Source organism: Anomaloglossus baeobatrachus, chromosome 4 (genome assembly GCF_048569485.1).
Source record: "Anomaloglossus baeobatrachus isolate aAnoBae1 chromosome 4, aAnoBae1.hap1, whole genome shotgun sequence".
Lineage (NCBI taxonomy): Eukaryota > Metazoa > Chordata > Amphibia > Anura > Aromobatidae > Anomaloglossus > Anomaloglossus baeobatrachus.
This window is the reverse complement of record NC_134356.1, coordinates 440417409-440435838: the sequence shown is the minus strand read 5'-3', so window position 1 is coordinate 440435838 and position 18430 is coordinate 440417409. Positions and strand designations below refer to the sequence as shown.

Sequence of the window (18430 nt, the reverse complement as noted above, 5' to 3'; positions counted from 1 at the left end):
CATAAAGTGGTTCCTTTCTTTTAATGATTAATAATGTTTATATCTTATAGGTTGAAAACGTGTCTCCACTGCTATGTATCATAAATTCACTAGTTTTAGATTATAATTGTAATCCAGTAATCCTATTTATCTGGTCATCATATATTACTTTCACTGATGTATCTAAATCTTTATTATTTATACTGTACATCCTTTCTTTCTCTGTAAGGCCTCCTTCACATGTACATACTTCCAGTACATGTGGGGTTTTTTTCACAGATATCACATGTACCCATAATAACCTATGGAGATCTTCACATGTCTGCGTTATAGCACCTATCAGGCTATGTGCCCACGCTGCGGATTTACCGCGGATTTTGCCGCGGATTTGCCGCGGATTTGCCGAAAATCTGCAGCAGCGGCACTTCCAAGCCATTTCAATGGCATTTTGGAAATGCTGTGCCCATGCTGCGGATTTTTCCGCGGATTTTGATCCGGAAAAATCTGCAGCATGTCAATTATTGTTGCGGATTTTGTTGCAGATTTTTCCCATGCAAGTCAATGCAAGGTGTAAAATCTGCAAGAAATCCGCAGGTCTGTTCCCACAGGCTCTTTTTCCTGCGGATTTGGTGCGGATTTCGCAAACAAATCCGCAGGAAGTGATGTAGGATAGTTCAGGAAGAGGAAGTTTCACCATTTTGTAGTGTAGAGTAGTGGCAGTGTAGTCGTGTTGTGTCCGGACTCTGGATTGCCAGCTAAAAGCAGCTAGTTACAGGCTGCTTGCTTTTAGCTGGCAAAACAGGATCTCAGGTCTTTTTTCACAATTCTTTTTAAAAAAAAAAAAAAAAATGTGCTCCGCTGTATTTTCACTGTCCAGCCCGATGCAAGCGAGCAACTGAGGGCTGTGCTTCTCAGCGGGATAAGGCTGAAGCATTCTCTGCCCCTCCCGCTGAGAAAAACAGTCCTCAGCTGCCCCTGAAAATGGCGGCTCCGTTGTGAAGCGCCATTCACAGGTGCTGTACCGAGGCTCATCCAGCTGCCCTGATGCATTAGCTGGCTGGGTAATATAACGGTTTTAATGCCAGTTTTCTGCAAACTGGCATTAAGCCCGAGGTTCATAATGTCATGCCTGTGTAGACACAGCCATTATGAACCTCCGTTTGGTAATAAAGAAAAGAAAACACTTTTTTAAAAACTTTTATTTGAAAGAAAAACACACACACATCCCTGATTGCCATCTTTATTACTCCCTGAATCCCCGACGATAATCCATGACAACTCCGAGCCGGGCTCCGATATGCACCCGGCTGACCCGGGCACTGACGTCAGCCAATGACAGCAGCCGTCAGTGTATTATTAAATGCTGCACAGCTCTTTTCCGGCAGCTGGCAACGTCTGATATCAGAGCCCTGGTCAGCTGACTTAATTCGCGAGCGCAGGCGGGTCAGCTGACGATGTGCACTCATGTGACCCGGACACGGACGTCAGCCGGTCCCAGCAGCCGTCAGTGTTCGAGATGCTGCAAAGCTCTCTTCCGGCTGCTGGTACCGGCTGACGTCCGTGCCCGGGTCACATGAGTGCACATCGGAGCCCGGCACATCAGCTGATCGGTGTGCAGTCAGCTGACCCGCCCGCGCTCGCGAATTAAGTCAGCTGACCAGGGCTCTGACGTCAGATGTTCCCAGCTGCCGGAAGAGAGCTGTGCAGCATTTAATACACTGACGGCTGCTGTCACCGGCTGACGTCAGTGCCCGGGTAAGCCGGGTGCACATCGGAGCCTGGCTCGGAGTTGTCATGGATTATTGTCGGGGATTCAGGGAGTAATAAAGATGGCAATCAGGGATGTGTGTGTGTTTTTCTTTCAAATAAAATTTTTAAAAAAAGTGTTTTCTTTTCTTTAGTACCAAACGGAGGTTCATAATGGCCGTGACTACACAGGCATGACATTATGAACCTCGGGCTTAGTGCCAGTTTGCAGAAAACTGGCATTAAAACCGTTATATTACCCAGCCAGCCAATGCATCAGGGCAGCTGGATGAGCCTCGGTACAGCACCTGTGAATGGCGCTTCACAACGGAGCCGCCATTTTCAGGGGCAGCTGAGGACTGTTTTTCTCAGCGGGAGGGGCAGAGAATGCTTCCGCCTTATCCCGCTGAGAAGCACAGCCCTCAGTTGCTTGCTTGCATCGGGCTGGACAGTGAAAATACAGCGGAGCACATTTTTTTTTTTTTTTTAAAAATAACAGTGAAAGGGAACATGGCACCACATTTTTTGGCTGTAAGCTGCGGCCACCACCACTGGGCTATTATATACAGCCTGTTAAAATGCTGTATATAAGAGCACAGTGGTGTTGGCCGCAGCTTTTTACAAAAAAAGTGGCGACAGGTTCCCTTTAAACATTTCTGCCCCTTTATTACAAAATGGGAGAAGAAAGGAGGGTTGGGACAGGAAATGACAAAGAGCCTTTTTTTTTCCTTCAAAACAGACTAAGCTTTATTCAGAAACACAATAGAGTACAATGGACAAAATCCGCATCAAAATCCGCAACGAAATCCGCAACGAAATCCGCGTCAAATCCGCGTCAAATCCGCACCTATGCTAAGGTGCGGATTCCGGGGGAAAGCTGCGGATTTTGATGCAGAAAAATCCGCAGGTACTTTCTCCCGTGGATACATAGCCTTATTATGTGTCCAGGTGAACCATGCAGAGACATGTCTGTTATTTCCGTCAGTACAGGTGACAAGGGCCAATACAAGTGTATGGGTCTGTGAAAAACACGTACAGTACACAGTGAGCATCCATGTACCATCTGTGGCATCTGTGTGATGCTTGCGTTTAACATTTTAAAGTACAGAAGCTTTGGAATTTCATTCTTTCTTTATCCATACCGGAAAAACACAGATCGCACACTGATGAAACACTGATGGAAAATACAACTGAAACTGGTACTGTTTTTTCACATACGTGTTTTATACACACATGTGAAAGGGGTCTAAGGGTGTGTAACAGAATACGATATGCTCGGAGTGTAACTGATCTCATTCTTGAATCCGTAATTTTCATAGACGTGTGAATGGACCTGCGACACTCTATGGGTCGAAGTCCTCTCCGATAAATTATCGGAAAGCGATCGGACATTCATTTAGATGTGTGAATGCACACACTAAAGCGGGCTTTACACGCTACAACATCGCTAGCAATTGCTAGCGATATCGAGCGTGTAAGCACCTGCCCCCGTCGTGGATGCGATATCGTGTGATCGCTGCCGCAGCGAACATTATCGCTACGGCAGCGTCACACACACTTACCTGGTCGTCGTCGTTGCTGTGACTGCCGAACAATCCCTCCCTCAAGGTGGAGTGACGTTCGGCATCACAGCGACGTCACCGCGACGTCACTAAGCGGCCGGCCAATCAAAGCGGAGGGGCGGAGATGAGCGGGACGTAACATCCCGCCCACCTCCTTCCTTCCGCATTGTGGCCAGTGGCAGGTAAGGAGACGTTCCTCGCTCCTGCGGTGTCACACACAGCGATGTGTGCTGCTGCAGGAGCGACGAACCACATCGATAATCAACCATTACCGATTTTTGGTTTTGGGACGACCTCTCCATGGTGAACGATTTTCACCATTTTTGAGGTCGCTGCTAAGTATCACACGCTGCGATATCGTTAATGACGCCGGATGTGCGTCACTAACAACGTGACCCCGACGATAAAACATTAACAATATCGTAGCGTGTAAAGCCCCCTTTAGGCCATATACACATATTCAGGATTTGGTGAGTATTTTACCTCAATACTTGCAAGCCAAAAGCAGGAGCGGGTGATAAATACAATACTTTTCCTCTGATTGTTCCACTCTTGGTTATGGCTACAAATATGGACATAAAAAACTCACCAAATACTCAACATGTGAACATGGCCTGAAATGTAAGAATATAACAATCCATATTATCCCGATTAACCATTTATGCTCATTGTATTAATTATACTAATAGACGTTGATTGTTATGGGCGGATTATTTTTTTTTTTTATTAGTATACAACCCTTAACACTTGTATGTTGTCCCTCCACGAGTCCTTCTAATTTTCACACAAGTGGATTTTATTGCAATTTTTGTTGTAAATGACATAAAAAATAATAAGGTAACAATTAATAGGTACTATCTGTCCAGCTTTCTGTCTCACTGTCTACTAAGGCCTCCTTCACACATCTGTGTCTCTGGTACGTGTGGTGTCCGCTTTACACACGTGCCGGAGACACGCATACACGTAGACCCAATAAAATCAATGGGCTTGGTCACACATCCGTGTATTCACACAGATTGTGTGTCCGTGTGGAGCATATGAGTGTCCATGTGTGCCACACGGCGACATGTCCGTTTTCTGTAGGCAGCACAGGTGTCACACGGACTGCACACTGATGTTGTCTGTGTGATGCGTACCAGATAAAACACAGGTTACATAAAAATAAAGAATTTTTATACTTACCTATCTCCGGCTCTGCTGTCTCTGCTTCTGCTGTTGTTTCTGGGCCCACTCATTATGCTTATTGCGTATTCACTGCACTCACCACTGACCAGAAAGTAACAGCAGCGCCGAAGACAGGTAAGTATACCAGCTTATGCTGTCTGTGTACTATCTCAATGTCATACGGTTAGCACAGGGACAGCACATGGAATACACATACGCAACTTCACCACAGACCATGCAAAACGTTCGTGTTTTGCACGGATGTGTGGAGTCCTACCACTGTCCGGTAACCACACAGACGTTCATATGCAGCAAACACGGGCATTAATTGATGTCATTTTGTCACCTATTGTCAGTGCTAGATGACTGTTCCGTAATACTGGATATTAGGGTAGGCTCACACAACAGTATAAAAAATTGCTCAGATTTTCATCCAGAGAAGTGGGAGAATTGTTTTCTCACTTGTTATCCGTGATCTGTCCTTGTGCAAGACATTTTTTTAAAGTAACAGTAAAGGGTGCTTTACACGCTGCGACATCGCTAACGATGTATCGTCGGGGTCACGGTGTTTGTGACGCACATCCAACGTCGTTAGTGACATCGCAGCGTGTGACAGCTAGGAATGACGATAAACGATCGCAAAAACGGCAAAAATCATTGATCGTTGACACATCACTCCTTTTCATAATATCGCTGGTGGTGCATCACGCTGGTTGTTCATCGTTCCTGCGGTACCACACATTGCTGTGTGTCACACCGCAGGAACGATGAACATCATCCTACCTGCGTCCACTGGAAAAGAAGGAAGGAAGGAGGTGGGCGGCATGTTCCGGCCGCTCATCTCCTCCCCTCCTCTTCTATTGGACAGCCGTTTTGTGATGCCGCTGTAACGTCGCTGTGACGCCGAACACATCTCCCCCTTGAAGGAGGGATTGTTCGGCAGCAACAGCGACGTCGCTGAACAGGTATGTGCGTGTGACGCTGCCGTAGCGATATTGTTCGCTATGGCAGCGATCACCACATGTCGCACGAATAACGGGGGCAGGTGCTATCGCTCGCAACATCGCTAGCAATTGCTAGAGATGTCGCAGCGTATAAAACCCCCTTTATTAATCATTTATAGGACCATTCACAAATTCCTATGCTACCAAATCTGAATATATCCATAAAAATAGGATGCATACTGTGGCATCTGATTTTTTTCTTCATGTACCCATAGACTTAAATGGGTGAGTGTCATCCAATATCAGTGTATAATCGCCAGCATGCTGGGATTTTTTCACAGGCACTGTCAGTGAAAAAAAAATAGTCATCAGCACCTCCTCATCAAGGAACATAGGTCAGCACACTATACTATAAAAAAATCGGATAGCACTCATCCGATGGTTACGTAAGCATGACCTGCACATTACCACCATCTAAGGCTGCTTTCACACATCCGGTTTTTGCTATGCGGCACAATCCGGCACTTTGCAGGAAAAACGCAACCGGTTTTTTTTTTGCTGCCGGTTGCGTTTTTCCTGCATAGTCTTTAATTAGTGTCGCATTGTGCCTTGCGTTCCGTCCGGTTTTTGCCGCATGCGGCAGATTTTCCCAATGCATCCCTATGGATGCCGGATGCGGCGCGATGCGGCAAAAAACGCATCAGGCCGCCGCATGCGGTATTTGCCACTGCGCATGCTCAGTAGCATGCCGCAAGCGGCAAAAACCGGACGGGCCGCATGTAAAAAACTTATGCAAAGGATGCGGTGTTTTCACCGCATCCGTTGCATAGGTTTCACAGCCGGATTGAGTCGCACGGCTCAAACCGGATGTGTGAAAGCAGCCTAAGTCCTCAGTCAGACGTCTGTTTTGCCATACAAGTTCTATATGTGTTTTTCATTAAAGCACGTACCCATTCTATATTATACTCACAGGGCACAATCACATGCATGCTCTTTTCACTGCTATATGAGTTTTTTACCTCAGTATTTGTAAGACAAAACCAGGAGTGGAACAATCAGAGTAAAAGTATAATAGAAATGCATCACTACTGCTGTATTTATTACTCACTCCTGGTTTTTACTACAAATGCTGAGGTAAAAAAACTCACCAAATACTCAACATGTGTATGTGGCCTAAAAAACAGGTGAACCACTTCTGTCTTTTTTGCCAACTCCTGGTTTTGGCTACAAATACAGAGATAAAAACCTCACCAAATATTCAACGTGTGCACATGGTCTAATAGAGACACGTGCACCACTTCTGCATTTTTCACCCTCTCATGGTTTTGGCTTACAAATACTGAGGTAAAAAACTCACCAGATACCCATGTGCACATAGCCTGTCAGTGTTGCCCATATTCCCCAATCCACTTTCTAACCGAACTAGAAGGGAAAGGCCCAATTTAGCGGCCACTAGGTAGCTGAAAAACATGGTGGCATCAGGTTTTACCGTAAATTGGCAAGGTTTTCACATAGACTGGTTAAAACTTTGCAATACTGTTGGCAAAACTGCTGTGAACCAGCAAAATTGTGGGGCCATTAACAATCAATGTGAAAACCTCGCCAAAGTACAATTCCAGTGTGGCCTTCCCAGCGAGCGCTATGTCTGACCTTCCCAGCAAGGACTATGTGTGGCTTTCCCAGTGAGGGCTATGTCTGACCTTCCCAGCGAGGACTAAGTGTGGCTTTCCCAGTGAGGGCTATGTCTGACCTTCCCAGCGAGGACTATGTGCGGCCTTCCCAGTGAGGGCTATGACTGACCTTCCCAACGAGGACTATGTGCGGCCTTCCCAGTGAGGAGCTATGTGTGACCTTCCCAGGGGGCGCTATGTGTGGCCTTCCTGTGAGCACTGTGTGTGGCCTTCCCAGGGGGCGCTATGTGTGGCCTTCCCAGGGGGCGCCATGTGTGGCCTTCCCAGGGGGCGCTATGTGTGGCCTTCCCAGGGGGCGCTATGTGTGGCCTTCCCAGGGGGCGCTATGTGTGGCCTTCCCAGGGGGCGCTATGTGTGGCCTTCCCAGGGGCGCTATGTGTGGCCTTCCCAGGGGGCGCTATGTGTGGCCTTCCCAGGGGGCGCTATGTGTGGCCTTCCCAGGGAGGACTATGTGCGGCCTTCCCAGTGAGTGCTATGTGTGGCCTTCCTGTGAGCGCTATGTCTGACCTTACCAGTGAGTGCTATGTGTGGCCTTCCTGTGAGCACTATGTGTGGCCTTCCCAGTGAGCACTATGTGTGACCTTCCCAGTGAGCGCTATGTGTGGCCTTCCCAGGGGGCGCTATGTGTGGCCTTCCCAGGGAGCGCTATGTGTGGCCTTCATAGGGAGCGCTATGTGTGGCCTTTCCAGCGAGCGCTATATGTGGCCTTCCCAGGGGGCGCTATGTGTGGCCTTCCCAGGGGGCGCTATGTGTGGCCTTCCCAGGGGGCGCTATGTGTGGCCTTCCCAGGGGGCGCTATGTGTGGCCTTCCCAGGGGGCGCTATGTGTGGCCTTCCCAGGGGGCGCTATGTGTGGCCTTCCCAGGGGGCGCTATGTGTGGCCTTCCCAGGGGCGCTATGTGTGGCCTTCCCAGGGGGCGCTATGTGTGGCCTTCCCAGGGGGCGCTATGTGTGGCCTTCCCAGGGAGGACTATGTGCGGCCTTCCCAGTGAGTGCTATGTGTGGCCTTCCTGTGAGCGCTATGTCTGACCTTACCAGTGAGTGCTATGTGTGGCCTTCCTGTGAGCACTATGTGTGGCCTTCCCAGTGAGCGCTATGTGTGACCTTCCCAGTGAGCGCTATGTGTGGCCTTCCCAGGGGGCGCTATGTGTGGCCTTCCCAGGGAGCGCTATGTGTGGCCTTCATAGGGAGCGCTATGTGTGGCCTTTCCAGCGAGCGCTATATGTGGCCTTCCCAGGGAGCGCTATATGTGGCCTTTCCAGCGAGCGCTATATGTGGCCTTCCCAGGGGGCGCTATGTGTGGCCTTCCCAGGGGGCGCTATGTGTGGCCTTCCCAGGGGGCGCTATGTGTGGCCTTCCCAGGGGGCGCTATGTGTGGCCTTCCCAGGGGGCGCTATGTGTGGCCTTCCCAGGGGGCGCTATGTGTGGCCTTCCCAGGGGCGCTATGTGTGGCCTTCCCAGGGGGCGCTATGTGTGGCCTTCCCAGGGGGCGCTATGTGTGGCCTTCCCAGTGAGTGCTATGTGTGGCCTTCCTGTGAGCGCTATGTCTGACCTTACCAGTGAGTGCTATGTGTGGCCTTCCTGTGAGCACTATGTGTGGCCTTCCCAGTGAGCACTATGTGTGACCTTCCCAGTGAGCGCTATGTGTGGCCTTCCCAGGGGGCGCTATGTGTGGCCTTCCCAGGGAGCGCTATGTGTGGCCTTCATAGGGAGCGCTATGTGTGGACTTTCCAGCGAGCGCTATATGTGGCCTTCCCAGGGAGCGCTATGTGTGGCCTTTCCAGCGAGCGCTATGTGTGGCCTTCCCAGGGAGCGCTATGTGTGGCCTTCCCAGGGGGCGCTATGTGTGGCCTTCCCAGGGGGCGCTATGTGTGGCCTTCCCAGGGGGCGCTATGTGCGGCCTTCCCAGTGAGTGCTATGTGTGGCCTTCCTGTGAGCGCTATGTCTGACCTTACCAGTGAGTGCTATGTGTGGCCTTCCTGTGAGCACTATGTGTGGCCTTCCCAGTGAGCACTATGTGTGACCTTCCCAGTGAGCGCTATGTGTGGCCTTCCCAGGGGGCGCTATGTGTGGCCTTCCCAGGGAGCGCTATGTGTGGCCTTCATAGGGAGTGCTATGTGTGGACTTTCCAGCGAGCGCTATATGTGGCCTTCCCAGGGAGCGCTATGTGTGGCCTTTCCAGCGAGCGCTATGTGTGGCCTTCCCAGGGAGCGCTATGTGTGGCCTTCCCAGGAAGCGCTATGTGTGGCCTTCCCAGGAAGCGCTATGTGTGGCCTTCCCAGGAAGCGCTATGTGTGGCTTTCCCAGCGAGCTCAATGTGTGGCCTTCCCAGTGATCGCCATGTGTGGCCTTCCCATGATACTGTCACTTTTTGTCTACACATTTTATTCAATAGACCCAGAATACTGTGCTTGCAAGTCCTGGTCCTTTAGTAGGCCACACCAGTGATGGTTGGGGAAGGCCACTCCTCGTGACCACCGATTATCAATTCTTTACGCCTAGTTATGCTGTGCCCATACATCTGTGGTGCAGTCTTTTATTTTTTACCCCAGAAACAGGATTCCCTAGTGTCTCTAGTGTCTTTGGGGAAAAAAACAAAACTTGCAATCATATTTTACTACAGATACTGAAGCGCATTACTCTTTTTTTTTTTTCTTTTTTCCAAATAAAGGTCATAAACTGCCTCTGCATAAAATATACAGTAGTGAAACTACAAGTCCCAGTGTGCCGTTAGGCTATGTCCGCACACTTTGCGTTTTTACCTGCGTTTCAGCTGCGTTTTGAACTGCAGCGTTTTCATGCCAAAATGTATGCGTTTTGATTTTCCGGCAAAGTCTATGGGAAATGGGGATTTCTTGTCCGCACTTTGCTGTTCAAAACGCTGAGTTTAATTTGCATCATTTTGGGCAAAAACTCAGCGTTCAAAGAAGCAGCATGTGAATTGTTTTTGCCATTTGGGCTGCGTTTTGCTAACATTGAAGTCAATGAGAAGTTGTAAAAAGCAAGTAACATCCAAATTCCAGCGTTTTACCTGCTTTTTAGGTGCAGAAAGAATGCGTTTATGACATCAAAATAATGGAAGGATATGTCCCTTTACACACACACATAGTCCGACAATTAAATTAATGAAAAATATTAGTTTATTGTTATTTTAGCCATAAATAGTATAAAACCGCTATAATTATATTAAATATTACTCTTTACGTTTTGATATAAATAATTATATTTGTTTTCTTCTTTTTTTTTTCCTTTTTTCTTAGTGTTTGTATGTTTAAACTTTGTTTAGCAGGGTCTTTATGTTCAAAACGCATCTGAGTTTAAGCAATAAAAAAGCGCTAAAACGCGATAAATACGCACACGTTTTTATCGCATTTCTTTGGCCAAAAGCAACTTTGGCAAAAGCAATTTCTGCCAGAGGATGCGTTTAGAACTGCAACTACCTCGACGCAAAGTGCGGACATAGCCTTATAGCTAAAAACTGGAAGTTGTAGCTTCACAGCTAAAACACAGATTGGAGACTACTGCCTTAGGCCAGGCTCAGATGGCCGGACTAAACCTTGTGGACCTGACTCTCAGTGTGCAGCTCCGTGTGCTTGTCCGCATGCACACTCGTAAAGGAGCTGCCTGATATTCTCATGCAATAGTCTGCTCCTCCATAAATCAGACCAAGGTAGTGCCTGCTGCGATTTTTTACATGGTGACTGTTGCTCCATGTGGGAAATTGAGCTATAATAGATGCGTATACTCTCCATGTGCGGTCTATGGTGCACACCTCCATACAATACTGTCTGAGCGACCCCATAAAGGGAGTGGAAACACTACTTTCACACTCACTAAGGCTATGTTCTGGCAGAAATTTTTCAAAGAGTTTTTTTTAGCGGATTTGTTACTAAAATCTTCCTCAAAAAAGCTTAGAAAAGTCTTTCAATTCTTTTCTAGGAGGAACTCACTTTGCTCTACAAGAAGGGGTTTTTTTTTGGGGGGGGGGTTAGCTTTTTTTCAATGAGAACTTTTGAAAGACCTGAAAAAAGTGCATATTTTTTTTTTTTTAAAATGGATCTTCATAGAATATACTCTAGGTACTGTCAAATCACAAAGGCTAAAAAAAAGTCCTCCAAAACCCTATAGGGAAAAACCTTCTTTAAAACTCCTCCAAAAAGGAGGGTTTCCTAAAGTGGTTGCCTGTAGGAAAACTAGTCATTTTGGAACACTTAAACCCTCCACGTGAACAAAGCCTTAAACCCTTTTGTCATTTGGTGCATGTTCTTGTGCGCCCTGCACAGCTGGCATGGGAGGTACACGCAAAGGAAACTTGTGGTCCCGCAGGGAGGTGGGGACAGATTTTGGGATTCAGTATGCATTTCTCATACGCCACTTATACTAAGGGGCTGACGGTCACATTACAGACCGCAAATGTAAATATTCCCTATAGTAAGAATAGTTGCATCTCACAATGTCTGCCTGGCCACGATGCTTTATGCAGCTTTCTCCTCATATAAGGCTATGTGCCCACGGGACTCTGTATCCGCGGATTTTTCTGCAGCTAAATCCGCAGCATTCCCCCGGAAACCGCACCTTTACATAGGTGCGGATTTGGTGCGGATTTGACGCGGATTTCATTGTGGATTTTGCTTTTTTTTGACATTCACTTGCATGGGCAAAATCCGCAGGTAAATCCGCAGGAATAATTGACATGCTGCTGATTTTTCCGCAGGGAAATCCGCATTATTTCCGCTGCGGAAAAAAACGCAGCGTGGGCACAGCAGTTCCCAAATGCCATAGAAATGGCTGGGGAGTAGCTGTGCTAGAGATTGTTGAAAAATTCGCGGAATTTCCGCGAAAAATCCGTGGCAAATTCCGCGCATTTTCCGCAGCGTGGGCACATAGCCTAACCCTAGAAGCATAGTCATGTCCTAAAAGTAACATTTTAGTAATACAGGAATACTTACGGTATTCAGCTATCCTTACCTATACTAATAGTCATGTGGACTATATTAGAACCCCCAATAGCCACTAATGGTCACTTGTGCTATATGTGAACCTCCAGTATCCACCAATAGTTATGTGTGCTGTATGTGAACCCCAAATATCCAATACTAGTTATGTGTGCTATATGTGAACCCCCAATAGCCACTAATAGTTACATGTGCTGTATGTGAACCTTCCATTTGTCGTGTGTGCTATATATGAACCCCGAATAGCAATTAAGTCATGTGTGCTATATGCGAGCCCCCAATATCCACCAATAATCATGTGTGCTATATGCGAGCCCCCAATATCCACCAATAATCATGTGTGCTATATGTAACCCCCCAGTCACTAAGTCACGTGTGCTATATGTGAACCCACAGTATCCTCTAATAGCCACGTGTGCTATATGTGAACCCCCAATATCCACCAGTCACGTGTGCTATATGTGAACCCCCAATATCCACCAGTCACGTGTGCTATATGTGAACCCCCAATATCCACTACTAGTCACGTGTGCTATATGTGAACCCCCAATATCCACTAATAGTCACGTGTGCTATATGTGAACCCCCAATATCCACTAATAGACATGTACGTGATCTATACCTGAACCCCCAAAATCCACTAATAGACACGTGTTCTATACGTGAACCCCCAATATCCACTAATAGTCACGTGTACCATATTTGAGCTGCATGTATCCACTAATAGTCACATGTGCCATATTTAAGCCCCCTGTTTCCACTCAGTCATATGTGCCATAAGCCTCCAGTAGCCATTCTCCAGGCTGCAGTTGTCACCTGTGGAGTGCCCTGCTATGCCGGAAGACTAGCACCAGGTGGCAGTAGCGCCCGTGCTTGCTGGATGTTTGGTGGGCATCATTAGTACCTGTGGGGGGCTCATCACAGTATCACCCCCACACTTCATGCACTGGAGGGCACACGTAGCCAGTACCGCACCCACCGAGAGCTGCGCCCTCCACCACTCCCCGAGCAGTCGCCTGTAATGATAGGGTTAATTGTAGGGGCAGGAGCTATGTAAGGAGGAGACTTCCTGTGCACGGACTGAGGAGCCGGAGAATTACCGGGGGCGAATCCTTCTCACAGCGTGCGATTCGGGCTGAGTAGAGGCCGGAAGTGGTGCGCGCGCAGGACGAATGGCCGGTATGACCTCCCTGGAGGCCGTGAGGAGGAAGATCAAGTGCCTGCAGGACCAGGCGGACGCGGCGGAGGAGCGGGCAGAGCGGCTGCAGCGGGAGCGGGATGTGGAGAAGAAGCTCCGGGAGGCGGTAAGAGGCGCTCCGGGCCGTGCCCCCTGTGGTGGGCAGCATTGAGTGCCCGGTGTATTATGTGCTCCTGTCTGATGTGAGGCTTTATAGGGGCAGCCTGCGAGGAGGGGGTGTTCACCCTTCTGTAGGGTCTCATCCCTGTCCTTAGGCGCCAGCAGTGACACCGCTCCTAAGTGGTTAATCCGGTGGCTGCTCGTCCCAAGAGCTTGCAGTCTGCTGTGGGTAGTTCCCTCCAGGGAGGGGGTGCTGGGCCTGGCTGGGGAATGAATGCAGCAGGGCTTATCTGGAGGACTGTTAACTGCTTGTGTGCCAGTACCTGGGTGTGGTGCTCTACAGTGTTTACCTGTAGGCTGAGTGTGGGGATGAGGTGGCCAGCAGGTGTATGTCTGCGGTATGGTGAGAGTGTGTGGCCGCCCTGCCTACGGTGTGGCGGCGGGTGAGGGTGCGCGTGTGGCCGCCCTGCCTACGGTGTGGCGGCGAGGGTGCGCGTGTGGCCGCCCTGCCTACGGTGTGGCGGCGAGGGTGCGCGTGTGGCCGCCCTGCCTACGGTGTGGCGGCGAGGGTGCGCCTGTGGCCGCCCTGCCTACGGTGTGGCGGCGAGGGTGCGCCTGTGGCCGCCCTGCCTACGGTGTGGCGGCGAGGGTGCGCCTGTGGCCGCCCTGCCTACGGTGTGGCGGCGAGGGTGCGCGTGTGGCCGCCCTGCCTGCGGTGTGGCGGCGAGGGTGCGCGTGTGGCCGCCCTGCCTACGGTGTGGCGGCGAGGGTGCGCGTGTGGCCGCCCTGCCTACGGTGTGGCGGCGAGGGTGCGCGTGTGGCCGCCCTGCCTACGGTGTGGCGGCGAGGGTGCGCGTGTGGCCGCCCTGCCTACGGTGTGGCGGCGAGGGTGCGCGTGTGGCCGCCCTGCCTACGGTGTGGCGGCGAGGGTGCGCGTGTGGCCGCCCTGCCTACGGTGTGGCGGCGAGGGTGCGCGTGTGGCCGCCCTGCCTACGGTGTGGCGGCGAGGGTGCGCCTGTGGCCGCCCTGCCTACGGTGTGGCGGCGAGGGTGCGCGTGTGGCCGCCCTGCCTACGGTGTGGCGGCGAGGGTGCGCGTGTGGCCGCCCTGCCTGCGGTGTGGCGGCGAGGGTGCGCGTGTGGCCGCCCTGCCTGCGGTGTGGCGGCGAGGGTGCGCGTGTGGCCGCCCTGCCTGCGGTGTGGCGGCGAGGGTGCGCGTGTGGCCGCCCTGCCTGCGGTGTGGCGGCGAGGGTGCGCGTGTGGCCGCCCTGCCTGCGGTGTGGCGGCGAGGGTGCGCGTGTGGCCGCCCTGCCTGCGGTGTGGCGGCGAGGGTGCGCGTGTGGCCGCCCTGCCTGCGGTGTGGCGGCGAGGGTGCGCGTGTGGCCGCCCTGCCTGCGGCGAGGGTGCGCGTGTGGCCGCCCTGCCTGCGGCGTGGCGGCGAGGGTGCGCGTGTGGCCGCCCTGCACTTCTAATGGAAATGACTTCTATATGTAGTATTTCCACTGGGACTTGTAACTGTACTGTCTGGCCACCTCTTGTATGTGGGTTCTGGTGCCCACAAGACTTGGCACCCAGTGTTAGGCTCTGTGCGCACTAGTGCATTTTACCTGCGGATTTGCCGCGGAAATTTCTTGAGAAATGTCTGCAATCTTTGTGCAGACATTTCCCAGCAAATTCTATGAGAAAAAAAAATAGCTGTGCGCACGCTGCGGATTTTTCTCAAGAAATTTTCCTTGAGGAGAATTTTCTCGAGAAAATTTCTTGAGAAAATGAGCATGTCAATTCTTTTCCGCAGGTACCCTGCGGATTTCGGCAGTACACCCTGCAAAATCCGCAGGGAACCACCCACGGGAAAATCGCGGCAAATTCGCGGCTATTCCGCGGCAAATCCGCATGCGGATTTGGTGCGGATTTTTTCCGGAGGTCCGGAAATCTTTCACTCCCAGAAGTTTCTCAAGAAATTTTCTTGAGAAACTTCACATTTCTAGTGCGCACATAGCCTAATAAGGGGGTAACATGCCGGTGATATTACACTGCTGCTTATTTCTCTTTTCCAGTCTCTGATCTCTTATCCATTGATGGGGATTAATCTTGTACATTTATTCTATTTCCACCCACAAGATTCTTACTAGAACCCTTCAGACCCACGGAACGTGTGTGTGTGTGTGTGTGTGTGTGTGTGTGTGTGTGTCCGTATCCGTTTCCATGCCCGGCTGGCCCTGCAGTTGGATCTGCTGTTCTTGGGCGTTTTTCTTTGAACTTTCTTCTCCTTATAAGGCTTTTCTCCGTCTTGTCCTTCCCTGCTGAGGCCACAAATCCTCCAGTGACACAACAGGAAGGACTACATTGCAGCCAGGCTCGGCACATTCTTCTGCATTACTAGAGGGAAGCTGTTACCTATTCACCCACCCGAGCAGCCGTGGTCCCTATAGGTGTAGTTAATAGGCTCCGATATAAAGTGTGTCCCCTGAGAGCTGATGACCTTGTAAGCAAATGGTTAACACTTTACACAATGCCTTATATCAGTGGCATGCAAATATTTAGCCACTGTGTTGCCTCTTTAGAGACTGGCGCTTTTTAACTCTTTTAATACCTATATTTATTTTTCTTAGCTTGGTTTAAGTTCCTGAATTTTAATTTTTTTTTTTTTTTTTTTTTTTTTTTTTTTTTTTGGGTGACCATGATGTAACCAAAGGTTTCTTAATTGCAGGAGACAGGCTGGTATGCAGGACTGGCATTTGAGGGAAGGGAGAGGTAACTGGGCAATTTCAAAATTAGACCTCCCCGGAAAATGAGCCCTAACCCATCTTTCAGAGCAAGGAATAATACAAGACCCGGTCTCTTCAGAGAAACACACGTTTTACCAGTCCGATTCCCATTATTTTAGCTCTAATCTTTCTGCTCTATATTAAAGGGGTCGTGGCTCTGGGGAATCTTTGTGGCTGTGTCCTTAGTTTGCACTGTACCCTGTGAGCTGCGCCCCCTTGTAAAGAGCATAAAGTAGCACTAAATAGAAAAGCCAAGAACAGTGTGAATAATAGTCCGAGCAGCGGAAATAAAATGAGGGCACGATCTGGCCTCTTGTGACCTGGTGACGGGTTCTCTATCTGCAGTGAGTGAGGCCTTGCTGTAGCTAAGGGTGTACTTTGTGTCACTTGCCAGGTTGTTTTCCTTATCTTACTACTACAGGTACAAAAATCTATCATTCACTTAATGATTTCAGGTTTGGCTGCTCTCGAGTCACCTCTCACACTACTGTCAAACCGGTAGAGCGGACTCGGGATGGCCTTACCTGTAAAGAGCAATGTACTGCCGCTTGATGTGTCAGCGCCCTGCAATTAATTGCAATCGCGTTAGGTCTGTCTGGCAAGTAGACAAATAACTGCTAATTTTATAATGGCAGCAATATGGCCCGGGGCTGGAAGTTCTGCTATAGGTAGTATCGCCTTTCTTTATAGGGCTTTGTTCACATGCTACGGTTTTGCCGCACACTTGCCAACCAAAGCCTTACTAGTGATTTGGTGGATGGTGTGCAGAAATTACTGAACTTAAAAGGCGTGACTGGATAGTAGTATATTTATCCTACAGGTTCCTTTACTGGATGATCCATACAGCCGAGCAGTATCAGATCTATTGTAGTGGATCTAAAGCAAATGGGCCAGAACCCGTTGTGTGTGCACTACTTCTGTGCACTGTCTCTAGCGCCTCCTCTAAATCAGGGAGTGAGATTTCGGGAGGTCGGCAGCGGGGCTTCTGTATACCCTCATAGTTGTAATGTGTGTCCTCCCATCTGGAAGCTAACACATTGACAAATCTATGTGAAAGCGGTTTTAGTTCAGCAGGGGTTAATGGCCTACACATAGCGGTGTAGGGCGGGTGCTCCGCAAACACTTCTTCAGACCCAGTGGTAAGGCATAGAGGCTTTATCCTGTATGTGGCAGGAGGGCCACATCCCATCTGCTCGGCTCCTTGCTGGGGATTATTGCTCTGTGCGTAAAGCTAATATTCTCCGCAGATCCATTATCTACTGTATGAACAGTTACACACCGGATGTGTTTATTGCCTTTTTTTGAAAAGGGAAGTTAACTCAGTTGTATCTAGTTTTGGAGGTGTGTGACCACATCCTACATATCCACACACCCTGGTGTATCATGTGAACCGTAAACACAGTTGATGCCGATGTGACACATAGTTGTCACATTTTTTTCTTTTTCTTTCCTCCCCCATCATTTTGTAAAGTTATTACACTATTTTAATGGTCACTCTACTCTAATATTTTCCATTTTGCTGAGGTCTTTGTTGAAGTAAAGTCTCAAAACTGCATAGATCATCCAAAGTAAAGGCCCAGTCACACACAACGACTTACCAGCGATCCCGAAAACGATGCGACCGGATAGGGATTGCTGGTAAGTCGCTGGGAGGTCGCAGGTGAGATGTCACACAGTCAGATCTTACCAGCGATGCAGGAACAATACAGGTCGCAGTAGCCACCTGTGTAACGATCTCTGCAGTCACTGTGACCCTGTCACACAGTGTCACACACAGCGATGTGTCCTGCCCAGCAGGACATCACCTTTGAAGAAAATGGCCTGGACCATTCGGCAGCGACTAGCGATCTCACAGCAGGGGCCTGATCGCTGGTAGGTGTCACACATAACAAGATCGCTAACGGGATCGCTACTGCGTCACAGAAACCGTGCCTCAGCTGCGATCTCACTAGCGATCTCGTTATGTGTGACGGTACCTTAAGGCCGGTGTAGAAAGTTGCCATATGGTCCCTCCTGGTAATCCCTACAGAATTCTGCTGACTGAGCACCACTGAATAATATTACTATACAATCTATAGTGTGTATGTACGGTATGTGTTTTTATAATTAGTGGTGCTCAGTCAGCAGTATTCAGGAAAAATATTAATCTATCAATCGCTGTCCACAAGTGACTTATTGTAGATGGTAGAGCGTATGAAAGCGAGCAGCGTATTCATTCGTCGTGGCTTTGGGCAGGAGAGGAGATCTCTACCAACACCTTGTTCCAAAATGCTGTTCCTCAGTCTGGCCAGAGAAAGTCGGAGATTGTAAGGAGCGAGCGTCCGTAA

General features: G+C 49.5%; 1 protein-coding gene across 8 annotated transcripts in view; it reads left to right on the top strand.

Annotated features, from left to right (window-relative positions):
- TPM1 (tropomyosin 1) overlaps positions 1–18430 on the top strand; it is a 52432-nt gene that overhangs the window by 10179 nt on the left and 23823 nt on the right. Inside the window, exon 1 of one of the 8 annotated variants that reach the window (XM_075345520.1) lies at positions 13040–13344. The exons of 6 other annotated variants lie outside the window; for them this stretch is intronic. In XM_075345520.1, coding sequence (XP_075201635.1) covers positions 13213–13344 — 132 coding nt within the window. In that variant the 5' untranslated portion in view covers positions 13040–13212. Of the gene's footprint in view, positions 1–13039; positions 13345–18430 lie in introns of those variants that run through there. One more of the 8 variants, XM_075345518.1, reaches the window with a different exon arrangement.